The sequence below is a fragment of the Notothenia coriiceps genome, unplaced genomic scaffold, assembly GCF_000735185.1.
Source record: "Notothenia coriiceps isolate Sejong01 unplaced genomic scaffold, NC01 NC01_scaffold00005930, whole genome shotgun sequence".
Taxonomy (NCBI): Eukaryota; Metazoa; Chordata; class Actinopteri; order Perciformes; family Nototheniidae; genus Notothenia; species Notothenia coriiceps.
Genome location: NW_011338631.1, coordinates 67,143 through 91,156, shown reverse-complemented (window position 1 = coordinate 91,156; position 24,014 = coordinate 67,143). Strand labels below are relative to the sequence as shown.

Sequence of the window (24,014 nt, the reverse complement as noted above, 5' to 3'; positions counted from 1 at the left end):
CATTTAACCTCCTCAATAATTCATGTTTAATAATGGTCTCCCTCTCTTCTCTTCTGACAGCAACTGAGAAGGTATTTATCAACAAGAAACATCCCTCCTAACTGAAAGCAAAGGTGAAACCACTAACAAACAGCTACTAAAAGAAGCTGTTTGGTGGGACTAGACTAGAGGAACAGGATTTGTTTGCCAGAGGTCATGGTGTTGCAAATGTTTCACCTCTCGATTGTCTTCAAAAATTCTCTATTCTGCAAACCATGATGACCCAAATTAACTTAAATACAATGCTAGGCATAGTTCCTTCATAATGCTTTAGCAATGTATAGGTATAGACTAGTGTTAAAAAAGAAAAGAAAAAAGAAAAGTAGGACCTTGAATTGTGTGTGTGTGTGTGTGTGTGTGTGTGTGTGTGTGTGTGTGTGTGTGTGTGTGTGTGTGTGTGTGTGTGTGTGGGTGTGTGTGTGGGTGTGGGTGTGGGTGTGTGACGCAAAGAGTGGGCAGGGTTTTACGTCAGGGCCCGGCCCTGTTCAGGGACACAACTGTGGCATGTTGTCTTTCAGGAACTGGGATCCACATTCCAGCGTGAATGACTCCACGCCCAACAGCATCACATCTGATGTAGGTCAAATGATATTGGGAGTTTTGTGCATCTACTTTTCTTTTGATTGTGTTTGATATTCTAGATAAAAAGCTTATTTCATACATCAATGGAGCTTATTGCATCTTATGTATCCATGACTTGCAGCATCATGGTTGACAGTTTGCTATTCAGAACTAATTAGCGTGAGTATCTCCATGGGTTGTAACCAGGAGGCAATGGACAGATACACCTGAGGCTCAGGTGACAAATGAAACCTGTCCCAGCTATGCTCGCTGTCATCCAAATCCTCTCATCACCTCACAATTTACATAGGTTCGCTGTCTTCCTATTGGCCAGCTGGCAGCCAAAGGGTGGAGTTGCATCTCGCACCACCAACTCGTAAGCAAAGGGGAGTGTCCAAAAATTGACAACGGAAGCTGATGTGGAGGGGGGGGGGTTGAATGGGGATAGATATTCCCTTATGTTACCAAATGTAATGATAAAGTAACAAAATAGCTTCTTTGGTCTCTGCTGGGGGCTTAACAAGGTGAAACACAGACCCTCGATTGGCAGGAGGATGCATGTGATACTTGTTTCGTAAAATATCAAGCTGAGGATGGTCTGTGAAAGGAGGAGAAGCCGCTCTGTTGGATATCGAGTATCAATTCCAAAACTAGCATTGACATCCAATAAATCTCACTGATATCTCTTTTGCTCAGAGTGACCATGCTGAACTCAGCTGCTCTGACCCCAGTTGAGTCCTTAAGTTGTAACAGAGCGACTAACCAGAGGAGGTCACAGAGTGTATTTCAATGCTGTTTTTCCATGACACCACAATATTGGTGTATGATGGTTTCAATGTCATATTTGTGTTTTAAGAAACCCAGTTCACCTCAGCTAAGCTCACCCTTGTGACGAGGAGTATACAGATGTTGCCCCTCTGAAAGAATATTTATCTTGGCATTCATCTTCATTTTCATGTAATAATCCTGTTGTAATTACAGTGGATGGATCATCATCAAATGTTGGACTCTGGAATTGGAAAATCTTGAGTTAAGGTCTGCAATAAATAATTATTTCATCATGACACAAGACATTTTCTGACAATTTCAGAAGAGTTTCTAATGTTTGATTTGAAATGATTAAAATAGTGAGGAGAATAGCCAGTGACTTTTCATAAACTTTAATAATTTAATTTATTTTGCTGGTTGCTGATGTACATTTTAGGATGTCAATCACTAAGCAATTATTGTGTCTTTAGTTTCCGGAATTCCATTTCCTGAGAGGGATTTGTGTTAAAATACTAATGCAGTCATATGTTTACAGTAATGGAATAGTAGAAGGAACCTCCTGTTTAGTGGGCCTAAGATTTGCAATTCAGTGAAGCTGTAGCAGTTAATACAGGTCACTTTTTTCCATCTTGGCTGACCTTGTAGTGTTTCCTATGTCTGTGTTGGACCGCAGCCACTGTAGGGAGATCCTCTATAATCCATGTCACATGAGCTACTGAGGGAGGGTTAAAAGTGAAATATTTAATTAAATTTGAAATGGAAACAAAATGCTGGAAAGATTGTGGGCGCCATTTCCTTTCTCTCATATACTAAGTGTTTGGTTATGAACACAAGTCTGTTTCAAAAAACCCTTTAAATAAATATGTATGAAGTGGTCTTCCTGTAGCTCATATCCTGTGTTAACACAACTTGTTTAAGGTGTTGGTACCTCATTTATTATTCAGATATGATCATGACTCATTAGACAAATATAGTCCAGATAAGGAGAACCAAACCAATATGGACAAAAGGAGCTCATGGGTATGGAAAAGACTGATTTCCATCAGGCCTCAAAGGCACACATTCACACGCCTCTGTTAGGGCACTTTGTTATTCTAGGTCACTGCCTTCCTACACAAGACTGATAAGAAGCAGACTGAATATAGACAAAGTCTGGGATCTGGGTCATAATACCACAGAGAGAGGCCCAAAAGCAGAGGGTGGGGAGCTGGTAATACTTGTGGATCTTGAAGAGGAAGGTTTATGGCTTAAGAAATATGCTGAGCATGTCATCAGTAACCCTGAGGGCTGAATGGTCCCACAGTCTCAGGTAAAGGTACAGAAGAAGTGCAACTTTTATTGATTTGCTAGATTGTGCATGAGAACACACACATCAATATTTGTTTTAGGTCTTTGCAAAAAAAGGAGATATATTATCAAATAAGGAATAAACGATTATAAAGTAATGCTCGAAAAAAACGATCAACATTGCTATCTGCTTTTTTTATTTTTCCTATTTTCTTGGATTGTCTTATTTACCTAGTCTGAAGTGGTGTGACAAGAACAGGATCCAGTCAAGCAAGAAGCTCCACTCTTGGGGATTGACCCTCCCCTGTGGGGTTGGACAGATGTTTTTTCTCACGATCAATCAGTTATCTACCATGGATCTATTTAGTTGCTGCCCTTTTACTATAGACTTACATGATACAACTTTGTATTCCAACATATTTGAAGTGTGTACTTTCATATATAATTTTTTTAATTTGCATTCACAAAGCCCCACTATATACCTGATAAGGTACATCAAATTACATTCTATTTATATTAAATCTACTCTGTTTTGGCTGTGCGAAAGGGTTTCCTTCAAATGCACTGGCAACGATGCCTTAAGAAAAGGCCACCAAAGTATCATATTGTTTTGAGGACATCTGTAAATCTCTCATATTAGTATACTTTAAAAGGTCTTTGAGGGTTCAGAATTCAGATATGGACAAAGTAGTGATACTGCACTTTGCAAACACAATATATACTTTAACATTAAGATGTATCACTTCAAAATAAAGTTGTATTAAACATTATACAGTTATATGGTTTACAGTTGACTTGTTGTAGTATTTTGTTATGATAGTCTTAACATATTTTGTAATTTTTCTGTTTTTTTTTTACTTTGCATGTATGTATTTTCCTTTTCATTTGTTTAATATTTGCATCAAACACCAAGACAAATTGTTTGTATGTGAAACAGCTAATTTGTCATCAATCTACCTGACACAAAGTAAATTCTTCTTCGCATCTTTTACCATATTATTGGAACGTTCTGCTGTGTAATAGTTGTTTTTTTTACACTTTAATTTGTTGATGTTCATACCTATATAGGCTACATTAACTTAAGTTTTAAACAGCTGTACTTTTTTTGCACTCTGAGTACCTCTTCATCCAGACACATCAATCAACATGATTCTAAAGGTCATAAGGTCAGCACACACGTTTTCCCCTGGTTTTCCCCCTGCTATTATTTGTGTATGTGGCGCCCTCTAGTGGTTAAAGGGAGCAGCACACCCCCCTCCCCCGTCCCTCTGCTCAGGTGAGCTGGTAAATGTTTCACCTGCATGTCATGACGTCACGGCACCTTCAGGAAAGAGAAACCCAGGAGTCGCGATCAACTCAGGCTGATAAATGTTTCTAGACTGGATAGCAAGACAAACATTTACACAGTGAAGACCCCGAGTTGAACTTTAATCAGAGTTTGTGTGCTTTTTAGACTGTCGTGCTGCTCTTCTCTGGTTACAAACACGATGTCTGCCTCCGCTATATTCGTGCTGGATCTGAAGGGGAAGGTAAGATTAATGTTGATTGTAGACACTTACAATTGCTCATTTTCAGCAGCACACATTACAACACAGCACTTTCATTTATACTATGAAGCTGTTCAGCTGGAAGTTTAACTGTTGCTTTAACTGTTAAACATTAATGGCTCATGCTTCGTTAAAAATTAATCAAGAGTCTGCGACACAATCATTCATTGGCCTTTCTGCTTACTTCCGGATACATGCCTGTCAGAGAAAATGCAGGCTGTTACCTTAAATAACTTCAGTGAATGTGAACAATGGTGTCGCAGCACCTGTAGCCTTCAGTCATAGCATTTGTGTCACCATAGTTGTGTTGTCAGTGCACAGATATCTCTTTCTCTTCAAACAGGAAGTGTAACATGACACACAAGTTAGTGTAACTGAGAAATGGGAGCACACATGGTTTCAGGTGTTGTGTGTGAGACCAAAGGGTGTGTTACTCTGTAAAACAAACACATGTTACATTTCATTTAATCCAAGCAAGCTGCAGTAGGATGAGATTGTTGGATCTTCAGCAGGTGTAAAGGTTGAACATCCATCTTATCTTAGAGATCCTATCCTTCCGTTAAAATATCGTAGGTCATTGTTCTTAACGTAGATATGGTCTGCAGACTTACAGGGATAGATGACAAAATATATCATTCCCAATTACTATTTGTTTTGTCTACTGTTCTAAATCAGTAAATCAACGCCTTAGGGCCAGTGCAATACGTTTTATATTTAATGCATCTCAGTCCGGTACAACATATAAACAGCATCTTATTAAAATGTAGTTTTAGCCTCGTCAGTTCTAAAGAATCCACATGAGGTGTATCTCGGGCTCATTTTCCTTATTGTTTATTCTGATGATATCACAAAGTAACTTGGTTTGTCCCACTTATCTGTTCCACTAACCCCAAACATACTCAATTTACCGTCACATTAGAGAAATAGAAACTGAACATTGTTACTAAAGAGATGCTGGAATTTAAAAAATGACTTACTTATTTTACTATATACACCTAGAATCACCTAATCAGTGCACTGAGTAAATAATATGAAAACTGTGATTTGTGATAAAAAAAGATTTTGCTCAACAATTTCAATATTCTCTTCCTGCTCAGGTGTTGATTTGTCGGAACTACAAAGGTGATGTGAACATGGCGGAGATCGACCACTTCCTGCCTTTACTCATGCAACAGGAAGAGGAGGGGCTTCTCTGCCCTGTTCTGTCACACGGCAACGTCCACTTCATGTGGATCAAACACAGCAACCTCTACCGTATCCTTGTCCTAAATATTTCTGGCAACCATTAGTTATATATAGTTAAATAATAACTGTGTCTAGTCAGTATTGAATTACATCCTTAAAAGTATGGAAGTAAGCAATAACAGTGATCAACAGTAATTTGTAGAATACACCTTGACCTGATCGTGCACAGTGGTGGCCACTACTAACAAGAACTCCAACGCCTCCCTTGTGTACTCCTTTCTATACAAAATTGTCGAGGTGAGTCACACGTACACTACTGCTTAATGTTTGTGTAACCTATATATTTTTCATTCTGATTTGCAATGATAAACATCCATCCATCTATCTATCTATCTATCTATCTATTTATCTATCTATCTATCTATTTGTGTGAAGAGCCGGTAAAAGTGGGCAGTTAGAGAGAGTGCTAATGTAAACTAAAAGCTGGCAGTTACTCAAAGCCAACACTGATGAGGCTGATGTGTGTTATGTGTATCATTCAGGTGTTCACAGAGTACTTCAAAGAGCTGGAGGAGGAGAGCATTCAGGATAATTTTGTGGTTGTCTACGAGCTGCTGGATGAGCTTATGGACTTTGGATTCCCTCAGACTACCGACAGCAAGATCCTACAGGAGTGAGACATCACAAGATACTTACATTCTGTATAGACATATAAAACATATTTATATGAATAAGAGTGTGCTGTTATTAATCACAAGACCTTTTTTTTTTTTGCTTCCCTTGCAGATATATTACTCAGGAAGGTACCAAGCTCGAGGTGGCAAAGTCCAAGGTGCCGACCACCGTCACCAACGCCGTCTCCTGGAGGTCAGAGGGTATCAAATACAAGAAGAACGAGGTCTTTATTGATGTCATTGAGTCCATCAACGTACTGGTAAGATGCAGGGCTCATTCTTATAATTCTGGTACAATAAGGTTCAATTGTATTATTTTTGCTTGTATTACTTTTACAGAGGTGAGGCAAATTTTTATTATGCAAAACAAATTAAAGTGGGAGCCAACACTGCATAGATTTTCTTTAAAGTAAAAATATATTCAAGGGCAGGATAAGGATGTAGTGTTTTCTTTCGTTTTTATGATAAGGATTTAGCTGTTTAACATCAGATATTTGCTGCCTCTGACTTCACCATCCTTAGCATTGATAGTAGAGGAGGTATTGTAGTGTCTCTATGTCACAGTACAAGAAGACAACAAAGTTCATTTGACTTTCGATGTAACCTTGTATAATTCAACTATATTATTTATTATCTGCTTGGATTAAATCCCATTTTCATAATACATTTTCTTTTTTTAATTATATTTATTTCATTTGACCTCAAGTCAAACTTTTTTAGCACATTTAGAACAGCCGCAGTTGACTAATGTTACTTTGACACAATATCTTGGTTTTTTTCTGAGCATTCTTTTTACATTTTATTGTCTCACTTAAAATAGGATTGGTATGATTTATGTATCTATATTTATTCACCACTCTATGGTTTGTTCAGGTGAATGCCAATGGCAGTGTGATGAGCAGCGACATCGTGGGCAGCATCAAGCTGAAAACCATGCTCTCTGGGATGCCTGAGCTGCGACTGGGCCTCAACGACCGAGTGCTCTTTGCTCTCACCGGACGTACGTCTACAGCCATAACATTATTATCTTTGACTCTATTCTTCTAGATATATCTGTAGCTCTGTTGACCATTAAAGTAATTCCACTGATAGTTTTATTTTGTGTTCAGGTGACAAAGGAAAAACAGTGGTGATGGAAGATGTAAAGTTCCACCAGTGTGTCCGTCTCTCTCGCTTTGATAGTGATCGAACAATCTCCTTCATTCCTCCAGACGGGGAGTCTGAGCTCATGTCTTACCGCATCAATACCCATGTAAGTCCAATTAATTACAAAAAGAATTACCACCATGTATTTATGCTTAAATGCTTATTGTTAAAATGTTTATTAATACATGTATTTGTGTCACTTACATGTCCCGCATAATGGTTCACACATTGCATTTCTAACAAGCTATAAAGCAGAAGTCCTGTAGATACATGTCGGTTTAGATGGTATTTTGCAAAGGATAAGAAACTATTTTTAATGAAACAAATAAATATCTTATTATAATATTATAATAATTTTGGGCATGAGCAGAAATAATGAGTCTATTAGTACATCTAAGATAAGGTTTATTTTATTGATCCAAATTTGGATATTTTTTAGGAAAGCCTTATTGACCCTTATAGTGCTATGCATGTCATATTATTTTGATTAATATTATTAGTACTTTTTTTGATTGTAAAGTTGTATGATGAAACTCTAATCTTCCCCCTTACAGGTGAAGCCTCTGATATGGATTGAATCAGTCATAGAGAAATTCTCTCACAGTCGAGTGGAAATCATGGTTAAGGTACTGGCCACATTTATTGTCTAACTACACTAGCAACAAGATAAAACTTTTTTCTTTTAAATATATTGTTTCACTGGAGATATATACTTTTAAAAACAAGTAAACTAAAAATAATAATTGGTTAATAATATAGGTTATCTCATACTTGTTTCAGTTGAGTTCATTTTCCATTGCATTGGATTAGCTTTACAGTAACAGTTCTTTGTTTTTTTTTGTAGGCAAAGGGACAATTTAAAAAACAGTCTGTGGCAAATAATGTGGAGGTGAGGGTCCCCGTCCCCAGTGACGCTGACTCCCCCAAGTTCAAAACCAGCACAGGCACAGCCAAATACGTGCCTGAGAAGAACATGGTGGTGTGGACCATCAAGTCTTTCCCCGTAAGAAATTCACAACTCTGTTTGTTACATGTAAATATTCTTTCCATGTTTCTTTGTGTCTTTCTAATCAATTTTGTCTGGGTGTGCATCCATTTATCCATTCAGGGAGGTAAAGAGTTTCTAATGAGAGCTCATTTTGGTCTGCCAAGTGTGGAGAACCATGAGCTAGAAGGGAAGCCTCCCATTACAGTGAAATTTGAAATCCCCTACTTCACAGTCTCAGGAATACAGGTTTGTGTGTGTTTATGCTATGTCTCCTTTAATTGTCAAACATGATCCCAGAGATAGAGCCTGTGGTAGAATAGGTCGAGTCCATTTAAAAGCAAAACACAGGAATATGAATCAGATCCTCATGTATGTTTTTAATATCAATATGGACAATTTTAAAGCTGTAAGCACAACCTGAGAGGATCAATTCGTATTGGGCGTCTACAGTTTTCAGCCTGTGGATAGTCAAGTCAGGTCATGAAGGGCTGATATTGTGTGCTCAGCAAACTAGATGTAATTGAAATTGCTGATTCACTTGAATGTTTCTTGCCTCAACATGTTGGTTTCTCTTTCAACAGGTGCGGTATATGAAGATCATTGAAAAAAGTGGTTATCAGGCTTTACCATGGGTCCGGTACATTACACAGAGTGGAGGTATAATTATTCTTATTTATAATCAAATGACCTACTGTTTTCAGAACATATACAAATATGATGTGATATGGGTGCACAAGTTCAATCTCCTTTAATTTAACATTAACATTTGTTCTCTTTTCATTTAGACTACCAGCTGAGGACTAATGTGTAAAACCTGCCAGAAGAACATGAATAATCACTCTAACTGGACTGAAAGAGTCTTTTAAATTTCAGCAGCTCAATTTAATGTCAGCTATTTTGTTTTATGATATCTGTGTGCAGCTTGATTTTAATGTGTTCAATTGTGGGACAACTGCAAATTATTTAAATGCTTAATGAAATGATTCATTTTAAAACAAATCTTTACAACTGGCCTTTGTATTTTTGTTGTGCCCCTTTTATTTGTTTCATGAGTTTACAACCACATAAGGGTAGTTTTTGTCATCACATTTTATACGTGCCTTGTGCAATCACAGTAACTAAATTCCGCCTAAAATTAAAAACGTACACCCGCCTTTTTTCAACACTTGCCTCTGGAGAAATACAACCTAAGGTCAGAAATGTGAATGAACAGCCTTTGAAGATATCAACGTATACAAATCGCCCGCTTTCTTCGCTTCGAGCTCTGATTGGTCGACTGCTGCTGTTACCACAGTGATGGTGAAGCAACAGAGTTGTAATCCCGCCTCTTTTACCCTATTTGGAAGAGCAACACCCTCTAGGCAAGCTATGATTGGTCAGCCTATGTCCACTCCAATGTTTGTAAATTGTAGTCTTGATACACCGCTGTGTGGATCTCAGCGCGCAAATGTATTTTCTAATGTTGATAACCTTTCCTTGTTTGGATTTAATTTAAAAAATACTGGTCTTTAAAAACAGCGGGATAGAAAATCATCTCGGCGTTCTGGATCTTAAGGAACCTAACAAGGTATGCGTAAAAGCTCTCTGGTTTGTTCTCTTGTTGTTAGTGTTAGCGGTTAGCCTGGTTGCTAATTGTTTGTAAGATATAGTGGACGTGACTTGTATGTCTCTGCTGTTATAACACATGTTTTCAGAGCCGTGTTGTTTAAACGAAAGATTTGTAGAAACGACCTGATGTAACATTACGCTAGTACAGTCGGATAACATGGCGTCAACGGGGAACTGAATCTTACGTTAGCCGGATGCTGTAGTAGCTAGCTAGCAAAGTCTAGCTTCCTGAATCCTGACCTCTTTACAGTCCATTCTACGTTTATTAATACCTCCACAAGAAGTCCATGGTTGTGGTTTCGTTTTAACTGTTGTACATCTCCTGTTGACCAGGCAGAAAGACAGACTATAATGGTCCTAAATCAGATGGATGACGGTAAAGCTTTGACGGCGGCGGCAGCCAAAGGAGACCGGAGCGAGGTGCGGAGGATCCTGGAGGAATGTAGAGTGCACCCTGATAATCTCAATGAATTTGGCAGGACTGCACTACAGGTGAGGACCAAAGCCCTATGAGTGTTGATAAAGGTTTCTTATTAATTGAGGTATTGACTTAACAAATACATATACTGTAGAAAAACGTTAGTCCAGTCCAGGTGGTTCTTCTGTTAAATGTCCCTCTCCTTTCCTCTTGAGATAACAGTAGCCTAATATGGTTATCTTGGACAGTTTCCTGTTATGAATAAGTTAAAGTGCCGTGTATTTAAGTTAAAACCCTGTTTTATGTTATACGATATATATCACTTCAAAAATAATGCCCCAATCCGAGTACTGAGGGATTTGATATTTGGGTAATATATTTAAGCGGCTGTGACGCACTGGGTTATTGCGCTGATCTTCAGCCTTGCTTAGGCAACACATTTCACCCGAAATTGCTCCTGTGGGTATTGTCCACAGTATTCAATGTATTACATGTCTAATATATGTCATATGTGTTGTAAAGCGCTAAAATAAATGTCATGTATTATTATTCATTAATTCATTATATGTGGGCAACACTGACATCGCATGCAAACAAGATACCCTCTAGCTATTTCTGGAACATTTTACGTTTTGACCAAAAAAGAGGATAAACACTCAGTTGCCACTTTATTAACTTCACTTTGAACTAATTATAGTCCAATACAACCAATCGGCCTTAATAAGTGTTATAATCAATTCGTTTTGTTAAACGTTGGTCTTTTGTAGAGGCTCTTTATGGTGCTGTCTAACTGTGTTGTTACACATTGTTGCTTCTAATACTAAATAAATACTATGTATACAATCAAGAGCAAAGCGAAAGTATTGCTGCATTGTTCTCTTTATAATTTTTTTTTGTAGATCATCTTTTGAAAAGTTAAGTTCCCAAAATGTCAAAATAGAGAAGAATATTCACACGATAATCCAGATCTCTAGATGCAACCAATAATACCAAAACATTTGCAATAGCTAATTAAGTCAATACATAATAATAGATGAAGTTAATAAAAATGAGAACTGACTGAAAAATATATCTGTATTTTTTTGTAATGTCATTAACCCTTTACACAGTTACTGTTTTTATGAATGTATTCTCCTTGGTTTAAATTGAACAGATCTTCTAATATTTTCTTTCATGGCTTAAATGATAAATGTATACTGGTGTAGTTATTTCTGTGGACGTCCTTAACAGGAAAATGTATTTGAGAGGATCTAATGTTACAAATAGCGCTTTAAGCACAGCTGCTGAATTTCTCTCATTCCCTCTTTAATATCTGTTACAGGTGATGATGATGGGGAACTCAAAGGTTGCGAGTTTGCTTTTGGAAAAAGGAGCAAATCCCAACGTCCAGGACAAGCATGGGATAGCACCCGTCCATGATGCAGCCCGGACAGGATTCCTGGACACTCTGCAGGTTCTGGTGGAGTACGGTGCTTCGGTAAACGTCCCTGACATGAAGGGCGCCCTGCCCATCCACATTGCCATCAAGGAAGGCCACCGAGATGTTGTGGAGTTCTTGGCACCGCGTTCCGACCTGAAGCACGCCAACATCAGTGGTCAGACAGCAATAGATGTGGCCCGAGCTTCGTGTGCGCCTGATATGATTGAATTGCTTTACTCTCACATTCATAGTTAGTCAGGGTTCTGGGGTGCTTTTGGGTGACCCTAACCAATCTTTTTTTGTTTGTCAAACCTGGTGACTTGAATTCATTGCTGTGTAAAGGATTCTTTTTTTGTTAATAGTGGCTCAGCCTTAATATGTGACGCAGGACATTTTGTTCTGGCAGCTTATTGTCAGTGGATGGGTGACTATATACAGTAGACACCTCTTTTGCACAGTGCAATTCAGGCACCTTATATTTCCCTATGAATTGGGAGTGCACATTTTGTAGATAGTTGCCCCATTGAATTGCATTATTTCCATTGTGTAACAGTCGAAACCTTGCATGTGTTTTTAAACACTTTTACAGAACTTGACATGGTGCACCCTGATTGCTTTTCATAGTTTTGTTTCTCTTAATTAGATGTACTTTGAATTTACCCTTATTTATTTTTTTTGATGTAACTTTGTAAATAGCAACATTTATTGTGATTTGTTGAAATGTTATTTATATAAAGACTATAAAGTGAGATTATTCACTTTACTATTTGAAGAAGAAAACACAAAATAAAGTGTTGAACTTGAAGTACAGATCTGAGTGTTTTATTTTTAACCGTGTTCGTTACCATGAAGTTGACTAGACCCTCATGTCCACTGACGTCCGGACTGCAGCTACCATTGAGGATAGTCAATTCTGTAATTTCTCGGACTGATTGGCTTTTATAACCGTGGCTTATATATGATGCTTTTTTACTTATATTGAAATATATATTATATATTGTTTTCTTTTATTTGGGAGGCAGTAGGGTCCACAGTGATTATAATTAAGATAAAACAACATTCTGCTACATACAGTGGGGCAAAAAAGTATTTAGTCAGCCACCAATTGTGCAAGTTCTCCCACTTAAAAAAATGAGAGAGGCCTGTAATTTTCATCCTAGGTATACCTCAACTATGAGAGACAAAATGAAAAAAAATAAAAAATCCAGACAATCACATTGTCTGATTTTTAAAGACTTTATTTGCAAATTATGGTGGAAAATAAGTATTTGGTCAATAACAAAAGTTCATCTCAATACTTTGTTATATACCCTTTGTTAATGACAGAGGTCAAACGTTTTCTGTAAGTCTTCACAAGGTTTTCACACACTGTTGCTGGTATTTTGGCCCATTCCTCCATGCAGATCTCCTCTAGAGCAGTGATGTTTTGGGGCTGTCGCTGGGCAACACGGACTTTCAACTCCCTACAAAGATTTTCTATGGGGTTGAGATCTGGAGACTGGCTAGGCCACTCCAGGACCTTGAAATGCTTCTTACGAAGCCACTCCTTCGTTGCCCGGGCGGTGTGTTTGGGATCATTGTCATGCTGAAAGACCCAGCCACGTTTCATCTTCAATGCCCTTGCTGATGGAAGGAGGTTGTCACTCAAAATCTCACGATACATGGCCCCATTCATTCTTTCCTTTACACGGATCAGTCGTCCTGGTCCCTTTGCAGAAAAACAGCCCCAAAGCATGATGTTTCCACCCCCATGTTTCACAGTAGGTATGGTGTTCTTTGGATGCAACTCAGCATTCTTTCTCCTCCAAACACGTCTAGTTGAGTTTTTAACAAAAAGTTCTATTTTGGTTTCATCTGACCATATGACATTCTCCCAATCCTCTTCTGGATCATCTAAATGCTCTCGAGCAAACTTCAGACGGGCCTGGACATGTACTGGCTTAAGCAGGGGGACACTTCTGGCACTGCAGGATTTGAGTCCCTGGCGGCGTAGTGTGTTACTGATGGTAGCCTTTGTTACTTTGGTCCCAGCTCTCTGCAGGTCATTGACTAGGTCCCCCCGTGTGGTTCTGGGATTTTGCTCACCGTTCTTGTGATCATTTTGACCCCACGGGGTGAGATCTTGCGTGGAGCCCCAGATCGAGGGAGATTATCAGTGTTCTTGTATATCTTCCATTTTCTAATAATTGCTCCCACAGTTGATTTCTTCACACCAAGCTGCTTACCTATTGCAGATTCAGTCTTTCCAGCCTGGTGCAGGTGTACAATTTTGTTTCTGGTGTCCTTTGACAGCTCTTTGGTCTTGGCCATAGTGGAGTTTGGAGTGTGACTGTTTGAGGTTGTGGACAGGTGTCTTTTATACTGATAACGAGTTCAAACAGGTGCCATTAATACAGTTAACAAGTGGAGGACAGAGGAGGCTCTTAAAGAAGAAGTTACAGGTCTGTGAGAGCCAGAAATCTTGTTTGTTTGTAGGTGACCAAATACTTATTTTCCACCATAATTTGCAAATAAATTCTTTAAAAATCAGACATTTTTCTCATTTTGTCTCTCATAGTTGAAGTGTACCTAGGATGACAATTACAGGCCTCTCTCATCTTTTTAAGTGGGAGAACTTGCACAATTGGTGGCTGACTAAATACTTTTTTGCCCCACTGTACATGTTTTTGCTTTTACTGATTTTTTTTTAATTGGCTCTTTTTCTTGGGAACTATAATGCCTATAATGATATTTTAAATGTAATTAATTGCAGGAAACTCAATGACTTAGCAACAAAGGGCGCCGAGTAGACATTGCTTTAATTTGGGGGGAATGGGTGGGTGATGAAAAGGGCTTGGAATCACTGACAAACATATTTTTTTGTATTTGCAAGTCTTAACAATCTGATAATCTAAATACCTTTTAGTACTGAAAACAAACAAAAAACACTTAAATCACAACTTTAAATTCATTTAGGATTATTTGGCCTTTGTTAAACCATTGTAACACCATTTTCCTTTTCATAATCTAATGTATTATCAGTATTGTGTTAGCTACATGAATCCTCAAGTGTTCAGCACTTCTCCAAGGTGATGCATGAAGGGCATTCATAATAACTGCACACTGGAATGCACTGCACAGTGAAAACCCTCTCAAAGGTCATGCAGATAGCAGGATGGAAACTCAAAATGAATGAGGGCCCTGTTGTCTTGAGGTTTGTAGGTAACGGTGGCACAGTTTGCTGATGTTTGTGAGGGCAGATATAGTACAATGGGTATTCTGTTTGCTTGTGTGCCATGGGCCAACTACACTGTCAGAGAAAGGAGATACAGTTCAACCACTGTGCTGCTGGGCCGCAGAGAGGACCTGCAGGCTGTCACAGAACATGTACTACTTGTGTAGAATAAAAGTACAATTTGATGCAGTATTTTTACTTGTAATGGAGTGTTTTCTTTTGTTACAGTGTGGTATTGCTTTAAAATACGGATTCCAACACTGCAGTCTCCATTTTCATATTGTTTTTCCCTTTCCCTTTCAGATTTACATAGACACTTTAGCTGGGAGATGCACAGTCCAACCACATTATTTGAATTGAGAGCATTAACTATTCTACTGGAGCAGCTCCACGTTAAATACCTAGTTGTTCTTCAGCTCTAGTTATTGAGGAGTAATTTACTTCCACACCAATTTTCTCCCAACAAGTCGTCCTTCTCTGTCTTTTGTGCTTCCACTATATTATCTTGTGTTATAAAGTCACACAAATGATTTTCCAATATACACACACAAAACCGTTTTTAAAGATGATATTCTCAGACAGCCCTGCCTCCTGCCACCAGGTAGAGCTCCCTTTCTTCACAAAGAACAAATGTGGGTGTATGCTGGATGTGCAAACGCTCTCTGTGTAAACCCTGGTGTGTTTCGTTCGTCCTGCAGGTTGGGAGGGTTTCAGTAACAGTGACTCGTTTGCAAACAGCAAGAATTAGTAGGAGTAAACAAGAAAAACCAGTATGGGGCTAATCCCCCACTCAAACAGATACAGCAGTGCTGGAACACATATCATTACATGTTACATGTTAGACGCTTTTATCCAAAGCTTTTATCCAAAGCGTCTAACATACTCAATACTGTGGACAATCCCCACAGGAGCAATTTGGGGTGAAGTGTCTTTCCCAGCGACACAACGACATGCTGACTGCAGTGGGGTTTGAACCTGTGCTCCCCTGATCCGAACACCAACGTACTAGTCCACTACGCCACAGCCTCCCATCCCATGATGACACAGGGGAATATGTCATTTTATTAGAAATGAGAGAAGGAATGAACTGTTTAACAAACCTGTCTGACTGACTGCATGTGTACACTTTGTTTTTAAACTCAGACCCCTCTTCCAAAAGGATGCTCATTGACCTCTTAAAAAAGCAGCATCCACATACACAAATATTGGCATCTAAATGGATATTCTATTAATCATTGAAGTAATTTGTATGTGTTCTATTTGTAAATAGTACTATTTTTTTGGGATGGGAGCATGGAATCGAGACACAATTTAAAATACAACAATTTATAATACACATATTTATACAAAGAATTGAAGATTGGGGATTTGCATCTTACAATATACAGATTACAATATACACACCTTTACAAATATACTTTTTTCATGATATTTTCATGATATATTATATATATTTTCATATTTCTTGACATACTATACTAAGACTTTTTCCTGATATTTTCGACAGACAATACTATGACCTTGTTCATATTTTTCGAGATACTATATTGTGATGACTATACCTTTATTGCTACACTATAAACTATAACTTTATACCCTACTATAACAATTGCTATTGCTCTTCTCAAATGTGTCAAATTTCACACTATGACATTTTTTTCTATTTTTCGATATACTATATTATTACTTTTTTCGACGTGCTATACTATACTTTGACTTTTTTTCAAATGTTTTGACATATATATACTATGACTTTTTTTCAATGTTTTCGACAGACTGTCTTATGACTTCTTTAAATAAATATTATAGTAAAGTTTGTCATAACAAATAATACAAAAAACTCATAGTTTAGTTATAAGCCTTACAGATCTTTTAAACAAACACTGTATATTAAAGTCATGTGTGAAAAAACACAACGAGCCAACCGTCTTGGAAACACAACATGTTTTTCATAATAAGGCCTACAATGATGCAATCTCATTAGTTTTATTTAGAGTTTTTTTCAGTTGCTCACACACACAAATCTCACATAAAGCATACTTATTTAAACTCCCACTCAAAGAGCAAAACCTCAGCTCAAATCTCCAAAACTCTAAACACATTTTCACACTCTGCACCCAATTTGCAATTCAACTTGACACGTTTTCAAAACACTGCACACGGTTCTCTAAGTAAGACACAGAGATCACACATATTCACTTGTTTGCCATTTCCAAAACACTGCCATTAAAAATGCTACACACATGAACCAATAAACAAATACACGTGCCAAATGACCATAAACACCAAACTGCTTTATTGTTGACTCAGCAATCAGGATGTAAGCACTGGAAAAAACTTTACACAACTGTAACTATGTGTTGTGCATGAATGTTGCACACATTTGTTTTGGAGAAAGTATAACAGTATATTTGTGTTTCTGCACATATTTTTGTAAACTTGAACAATCTTTATATGCAGAATTCTCTACATACACAACGCCATAAAAGATGAGAGTGCTTGAGATAAAGCACCACAGTGTGTAGTTGGTTGGGCAAAGTGTCTTGTACTATAAGATAAGTGTGTGCCATTTGGTGCAAAAGTTTGGTTTTGCTGAGTGTTTATGTAGTTTTGTGTGCATTGCTTCATTTTGCAAGATATACGAGGTGTTTTGCACTTTGTGAATTGTGTTTACTGTTTTGACAAAATGAGCCCTGTTGTCAAAAAAATATGTTTTAGCAATTGAAAAAAACTGTTATGCTGGTGAATCACTTTACTGCCCCCTTTAGAGAGGAATAGAAATAGGTAAATGATTGACAAAGAATTATGACAATGTCACCTCCTTTGTAAATAAAGAAAACAAACGTAATTCTTTCTCAAGACCTTGGGAATCGTGTTGCAGTGTGGGAAGGTCAGTGTGTGCTCCATTTATACTTTCGTGAACTGACGGACATGATCCCATTTTGTAGCGATGCAAGCCAGGACCTGCACTAATGTTCAGGCTGGAAAGTCTTGACTGAAGTACACAGAGATAACTTAGGGGGAAAGAAAGAAAGAATGTGGGAAGGAAGGAATTGTGCCCTTGTTTGTTTGAGAGCACCTGGACAAAGACATTTCCAAAGAAAATATAAATCATATACAAATGTAAACAACTACTGTGTAATACTTCCTCAAACTACAAATGAGCAAATATAGATGTGAGCAACTTTAAGTGCATAACATTTCCTTTTTCAGTACTATGTGTTTGCCCCACAGTACGATGTGCGAAATATTCAATCAAATAAATAAGAAATAATTCCCAATGATTGACTTTAAACGCTTGATTGGGCAAAAAAAGGAAGTAACAAATAAAGAATAAAGAGTGGAGAATACTTTATATTTGTTCAACGTATCACCCATAACCAAAGAGAATATATGAATGCATTTTAAAGACAGTGGTTTTATCTCCTCTTTGTTCATTATTATGTGATTTTATGCACAATAAATATCATGCAGACTTCTGATTCATAATCCCATGTTACCATTTCAGTGAGCATATAAACAGCGAGGTGAAAACCTTTTATTCTGCTAGTGAAAGGCCTTTTCTCCTTCTGCCTAACAGGGAGCAACATGAGACCGCACTGTGGGAAACCCTTCTCCAGGCTGTAAAACCCGTCCAACAGGATACAGCGCGGTTAGATATCCCTTGAGTTTTGCTCTAAAGAACCTACAAAATATTCAGTAAAGAGGGGGGACGCTAGAACAATTTGAAGGTCAAGCCATGCTCGCTGTCGAATTCTTTTCTTGTCCACAGTATTATCAATCTGCCCTTGAATTTAAAACATGTCTGATAATATTAGTGTATGCGCTAAGTTCATGAACAATCCAAGTAAGTAAGGTATGTACAGGACAAATACACTTTGTAAAATATTTATTTAAAAAACGTAGTTTTTAAGAAAATGCATAGAAAAACGTTCAAAATGATGTTTCACTCTAACACAAATTTGAACACACATTTCATAATAACAGTTATTATAAATACGTTTTCCAGTGTTTGTGTATCCTTTAGTAGTCAGTTATAGTTTTGGTTTCCCTTTTCATGCTTTTTTTATTTGAGAAATTGGCACGGTCCCTTTTCTGACCAATATGCTACACTGAGAAAAGAAAAGTCCATGGGAGCCTTTAGCCACACACTCAACTAGAAGAAGTCAACTTGCTCCGCACATCTGAAGGCATCAGATCCAGTAGGTTGTCCTCCGCAATCAGTCCACTGAGACTTAGCAGGGGACACTCCCCTATCTCCACAGGTAGAGACTCCAGACGGTTCCCTTTAACCTCCAGCCGTACCAGCTGGACCAGGCTGGAAACTCTAGAGCTGAGATACGACAGGCAGTTGTTTCCAAGAGCCAAGGTCTTAAGCCTCTTGCAGGAGAACAGCTCCTCTGGCAGCGTCTCTAAAGAGTTGAAGGCAGCGGAGAAGAACTGAAGGCCCTGCAGGATGCCCACCTCGGGAGGGAGAGAGGTGAGCTGGTTGTGGGAGACATCGAGGTGCCTGAGTTTGGTGCAGTAAAACAGCCGAGAGGGAAGCTTTCGGAGCTTGTTCCAGCTGATGTCGAGCATCTCCAGGGTGTGCAGCTTACTGATATGTTCAGGGATGTAAGCAATTTTGTTGTGCCACAGTTTTAGTGTCACTAAACGGTGGCAGTGCTGCAAGCTCAAAATCTCCTCCACAGTGGAAAGTTTGTTTTCCTTCAGGTCCAACTCCTGCAGATTGTTCAAACTGAAGACGGCACTTGGGATGCGCTCCAACTCGCAGCCCACTAACTCCAAGGAGACTATGTTGGTTAACTTCTTCAAGCTGCTAAAGGCTTGGAGCTTGACACCTTCGTTGTAGATGCACAGATGCTGCAGCTGTAATGCAACATCCACTACGCTGGGAGGGATCTTAGTGAGGTTGGAGCGGAGAGAAAGGACTCTCAGAGCTCTGAGCTCTCGAAGGGAATCCAGAGAGGCACTTTTGGACAACTCATTGGTTAAAGGACCATTCAGATGTAACTCTTCCAAGCTCTGCAGGGTGTACATCCACATAGGAATCTCGTCTAAACTTTCAAAATCTAGACACAGGACCTTTAAATGCGCCTTGAGGTGGTTGAGGGCCGGCAGATGAAGCTTTGCAGGGCAGAAGATCAGCGATAACTCCCGCAGAGATTCAAGCTTTGCCACACTAGCTGGGATGGTGACGTTTTTAACCTGCTCCAGTTTGAGTGATTCCATTTCAGTAATCTCAAAGACGGTGTCTGGGAGACCCGGCAACATTAACAGGTGGAGCTCCAACTGGTTTTTGGCGTTCTTGGTGAGGCGTGAACGCAGCTTTTTGGCGGTCCACTCGTAGTTGAGGTTTAACTGATAGAGATGGCTCTCGCTGACCTCAGACAGAAAGACGGCAAACCTTTTAGAGTAAAGAGCATCATATTGGTCCACAAGGTGCAGGAGGAACGCAAAGTCATTCTTCACGTCCGGTATGTCGTTAATGCCCGTCTCCAGGCGGACCTGCTCAAAGGAGTACTCCTTCAGAGGTCTGTGGAACTGCCAGTACAGCGTGTAGATGCAGAGAAGTCCAAACACGCCCACAAAGCAGATATAGCAGTAAGCAAGCTTGGAGAAAAGATGGGCTTTGTTGTGGTTACAGCAAAAGATATCAAACCCAGTCAGCTCGGGAGGAACATAACAGCGCACTACGATCTCAATTTTTGGTACCAGCACTGCAGTGTAGATGATGATTATTAGAAACTTGAAGACTTTAAGTGACGTTTGTAGCACATACATGACATACAAGATGTCTGCTTCCTCTACATGAGTCCTGAACTTCTTCACCTTTTCAAACAGAGCTTTGGCCTGCTCTCCTTCCTTCTTATCCAAGACAGAGGCTGCCGACTGGGGCTCCATGTTTTTCTTTTCTGGATTCGACTTGACAGAGGCGGAGCGAAGAAGCACCACAGTCTCATCATCATCTGCTCGTCGTTCTGGGGGATCTTTTGACATGGTGTTCCTTCTCCAATTCACCAGTTTCTCCTCTCCCCTTTCCTCAGAAACCTCACTCAGGGCTCTCGTGGTCCAGGGAGAATCAAAGCACTTCCCAAGGATGGTAACAAAGATGTCAATCTTGGAAGATGTCCCAGGGAACTTGAACCAGAAGCTGCTTGCGACCATGAAGATCATGGTGTGGATCACAACGAGGTATGGGAAGTACTTTGCGTACCAGTGGACGAACCTCTCGTAGCAGTAGTGGTTGACAAACACATACTGGTGGATGTCCAGGTTGTTTTTGCGACCGGACACTTCCTGGAGGATGGGCTTCGTAGGTTTGACGAGCGTCTGCATGGATGTCTCGTTCTCCCTGTAGCTCCCGAGGTGGCTGCAGTCTATGGCTTCAGGCGTCGGGCTGGTGAAGTGGCTAGGCAGGCATGCAATCTTGTCTTGAGTGAGCTGTAGATGAAAGATTAATGAAATAATAAATAAGTTGGAGGGACAGAGGAAAGGAAAGTAAATAATACTTCTACTGAGTTTAAACTTTTATATATAAGATAATATAAGAAACCTTATGTAACACTTGGGCCGTGGACAACAGATGAGAAATGGCCTTCTTTTTTTTATTCTGATATTTTTCCTACTTAGTGTACTTATTATAATTTGCACTGTCCCACATCTTTTATAAATAAATAGAATATAATAAAATGTTTTTCATATTTTCTTTCATTTTTGTTCATTTTTGTTCATCCTCTTTGACAATTTGCTCTTCACCAGTCTGCTAAATAATTGAAAACATGAAATAAATAATTACTTAAGGATAATAAGATTTATTTGTGTCCACAATTTGTTTTAAACAAAGGAAACTTCGTTGAAAAAGGAGTTCACTGATATTTACTAACAGGTCAAACAATAGAGCTTAAACTATTGACAACCAGCACAGCAACAGTGTTTTGTCAGGCTTTTGATACTTCTCAATAGGATCGATTCAGTGTTGCTTTGGGATTTGACGACTACAGGACAAATATAGAATGTTAACCCCACTCTGCAAAATCATTAAGACGTATTCACTTTCCTTTCAAAATCTTAAAACTAACTCTCTCTGTCTTTCAGTTTGGATTTGATATATGACTTTACCGTATTTTAATAAAGTCTGTGTTTTCTGTTAAACATCATCCAGTTTAATGGATTTTCTGGTCCGTTGCCAAGTGTGTGTGTCTTACTAAAGTTGCACAATCCAGGGGGATCAACTGTCTCTACTTTTCTTCTTTAATAAAACAACACAGACATGGTTCACACTTTCTATAGGGAGATATTGAAGTAAGTAGCAGAACTTATCATTATTATCACATATTTACTTTGCTTTTGTGCTAGTCGTAACTGACACAGAAATGATTACCAGGCGGGTGGAGAGTGGACACATTAAGGAGCAAGTTAGAGATCTGTGTGAGTAAGTAGGTCAGGAGACACAGGGTCATTCAGTAACACTGTTGGTGTTTTTGCCTGAGTTGGAGGTCAGATAATGTATAAACACAGAGGAAGGTATGTGGGAACAAAACATTCCTCTGATATGCCACAAAAGATACAAATTATGCACATGTTTTACCCACATCAAGCTATTTCAGGTTGGTAATAATTGCATTTCTAAATCTGTGTAATCAGTTGAGGATTAAAGAGCTTTTGGTCACAAAGTGTCTGGTGTGTCGATGTCTCACCTGCAAGGTGCACCCAAAGACTCCAAGCATAAGCATAGCAACGCACAGGTACTCTGAGAAAACATCCCACCACGGCTTCAGGACACGATACTTTGAGTTCTGATCTACGCCAAAGTTTTTGAATTCACCCACTGGGATCATCCTGGCGGTTGCTCCTCACTGGGGAAAGAATATAGTGAATGTAAACACTGAGGCTAAGGTTGGCTCTCCACACAGTTCAGTCTCGAACATCTTGTCAAAGGCTTTAAAAGTTATAAGACACAAAACATGTACCCACACAGACTAAAAGAACATTTGGTTTCATCATACAGAAGGTGGCTACATGCTTTAGGCATGCATGGCCTTGAATGAATGGGTGAATATGCACCTTTCATTGTGGGTGGATTCAAAGTGGATAAACTAGTTTGACAACAGAAACTCTATCAGGAAAGGGGTGAGGTAATTTTCCGCCTAAGAATTACAGTGTTTTGAGTAAAAACTAGAACACATTCTCATCAGCTTTAATAACACTATTAAGACTTAATCCAAAATTATGAATTCGCCTATTTAATTTATGATTAAATGTGACACTTGACACCGACACGTATAAACAAAAAGGTCTAGACATACCATTGCAGCAGCCAACGCAAAAACTAGATGTCGGGTTTAAATCGTAATGTGAACAGCGGCCTTATTTCTGTTTATAAGAAAATCTGATCTATGTAACAATAAAACAAGCGTATCGACATCGTATGACAGATATTAGTTGTCATAGTTGCGAAATCACACAACACTTTACATGTTCATGACATAGGACTCCCGTCCATCAACTTTCAAAAGAAGTTCAGTTTGTCTCTAAAGTATAAGCATACACTTCTGTAAAACATATTTTATGTTGCAGGTTTAACCAGGTGAGTTTCACTTACCTATTCCTGAAGAGGATCCACTGGTGTCCGGTGGGACTCGGGTGCGTGTTTTCATCGTTAGACAGCAGACTGAGGTAAAGTTAGAAGTCAACAACACAAGACATCCGGACGAGAATTTCAAAATAAATCCGTTACTCAAAAGCCGGTTGAACCCCCGCGAGCGCTAACTTGACACATAATACAGTACATTAAGGGAATGAGGTCTTCCAACAGCCTAGCACATTAATACATATTTAATATGAATCTCATAGTTCATCTATACTGTTGGAGTTACTCTATGTCTTTAAGATATTCATTGCTATCGGGATGTTAGGAGCATTCCATGGAATATAACAAAAAGTGTATCTCGAGCCGGTTTCTCAAAAAGCTACAGGATATGTTTCTACTTGCAGTAGTGGAATTTCTATTTTGTTTGGATGACTATAAGGAAGAATTATATTTCGATGTCCTTTTTTGGCTATTTTAAATTCTAATTAATTTGGGCCAAATTCATCCAAATGTGAAGTGTTACTCTGACAAAAGATGAAATCCAACAGAGCCTTCTTAAAAAATAG

General features: G+C 38.8%; 3 protein-coding genes across 3 annotated transcripts; 2 read left to right on the top strand and 1 right to left on the bottom strand.

Moving 5' to 3' along the window:
• Positions 1-3,956: 3,956 nt before the first annotated feature.
• ap1m2 (adaptor related protein complex 1 subunit mu 2) lies at positions 3,957-9,207 on the top strand. The gene is made up of 12 exons (XM_010768690.1): positions 3,957-4,184; positions 5,300-5,456; positions 5,617-5,684; positions 5,930-6,060; positions 6,174-6,321; positions 6,935-7,061; positions 7,171-7,313; positions 7,762-7,833; positions 8,052-8,210; positions 8,316-8,441; positions 8,777-8,852; positions 8,981-9,207. The coding sequence occupies exons 1-12, from the start codon at positions 4,143-4,145 to the stop codon at positions 9,004-9,006; spliced, it is 1,275 nt and encodes a 424-aa protein (XP_010766992.1). The 5' UTR covers positions 3,957-4,142; the 3' UTR covers positions 9,007-9,207.
• Positions 9,208-9,585: 378 nt separating this feature from the next.
• Positions 9,586-12,446, top strand: cdkn2d (cyclin-dependent kinase inhibitor 2D (p19, inhibits CDK4)). The gene is made up of 3 exons (XM_010768689.1): positions 9,586-9,762; positions 10,137-10,295; positions 11,543-12,446. The coding sequence occupies exons 2-3, from the start codon at positions 10,155-10,157 to the stop codon at positions 11,894-11,896; spliced, it is 495 nt and encodes a 164-aa protein (XP_010766991.1). The 5' UTR covers positions 9,586-9,762; positions 10,137-10,154; the 3' UTR covers positions 11,897-12,446.
• A 4,556-nt stretch (positions 12,447-17,002) lies between these two features.
• On the bottom strand, positions 17,003-23,734 carry LOC104943327 (volume-regulated anion channel subunit LRRC8C). The gene is made up of 3 exons (XM_010768688.1): positions 23,461-23,734; positions 22,556-22,714; positions 17,003-21,299 (listed from the first exon to the last, which is right to left on the bottom strand). The coding sequence occupies exons 2-3, from the start codon at positions 22,694-22,696 to the stop codon at positions 19,008-19,010; spliced, it is 2,433 nt and encodes an 810-aa protein (XP_010766990.1). The 5' UTR covers positions 22,697-22,714; positions 23,461-23,734; the 3' UTR covers positions 17,003-19,007.
• Between the last annotated feature and the right edge of the window lie 280 nt (positions 23,735-24,014).

What these genes read in the sequence shown, in the direction of transcription:
- ap1m2 (XM_010768690.1), top strand. Translation starts at nt 4,143, where the DNA reads ATGTCTGCCTCCGCTATATTCGTGCTGGATCTGAAGGGGAAG. An exon ending in TTCTATACAAAATTGTCGAG is followed by an intron (nt 5,685 to 5,929) that starts GTGAGTCACACG and finishes TGTATCATTCAG; the next exon opens with GTGTTCACAGAGTACTTCAA. An exon ending in TTGAGTCCATCAACGTACTG is followed by an intron (nt 6,322 to 6,934) that starts GTAAGATGCAGG and finishes TGGTTTGTTCAG; the next exon opens with GTGAATGCCAATGGCAGTGT.
- cdkn2d (XM_010768689.1), top strand. Translation starts at nt 10,155, where the DNA reads ATGGTCCTAAATCAGATGGATGACGGTAAAGCTTTGACGGCGGCGGCA. An exon ending in TTGGCAGGACTGCACTACAG is followed by an intron (nt 10,296 to 11,542) that starts GTGAGGACCAAA and finishes TATCTGTTACAG; the next exon opens with GTGATGATGATGGGGAACTC.
- LOC104943327 (XM_010768688.1), bottom strand. Translation starts at nt 22,696, where the DNA reads ATGATCCCAGTGGGTGAATTCAAAAACTTTGGCGTAGATCAGAACTCA. An exon ending in TCTTTGGGTGCACCTTGCAG is followed by an intron (nt 21,300 to 22,555) that starts GTGAGACATCGA and finishes TTTCATCTACAG; the next exon opens with CTCACTCAAGACAAGATTGC.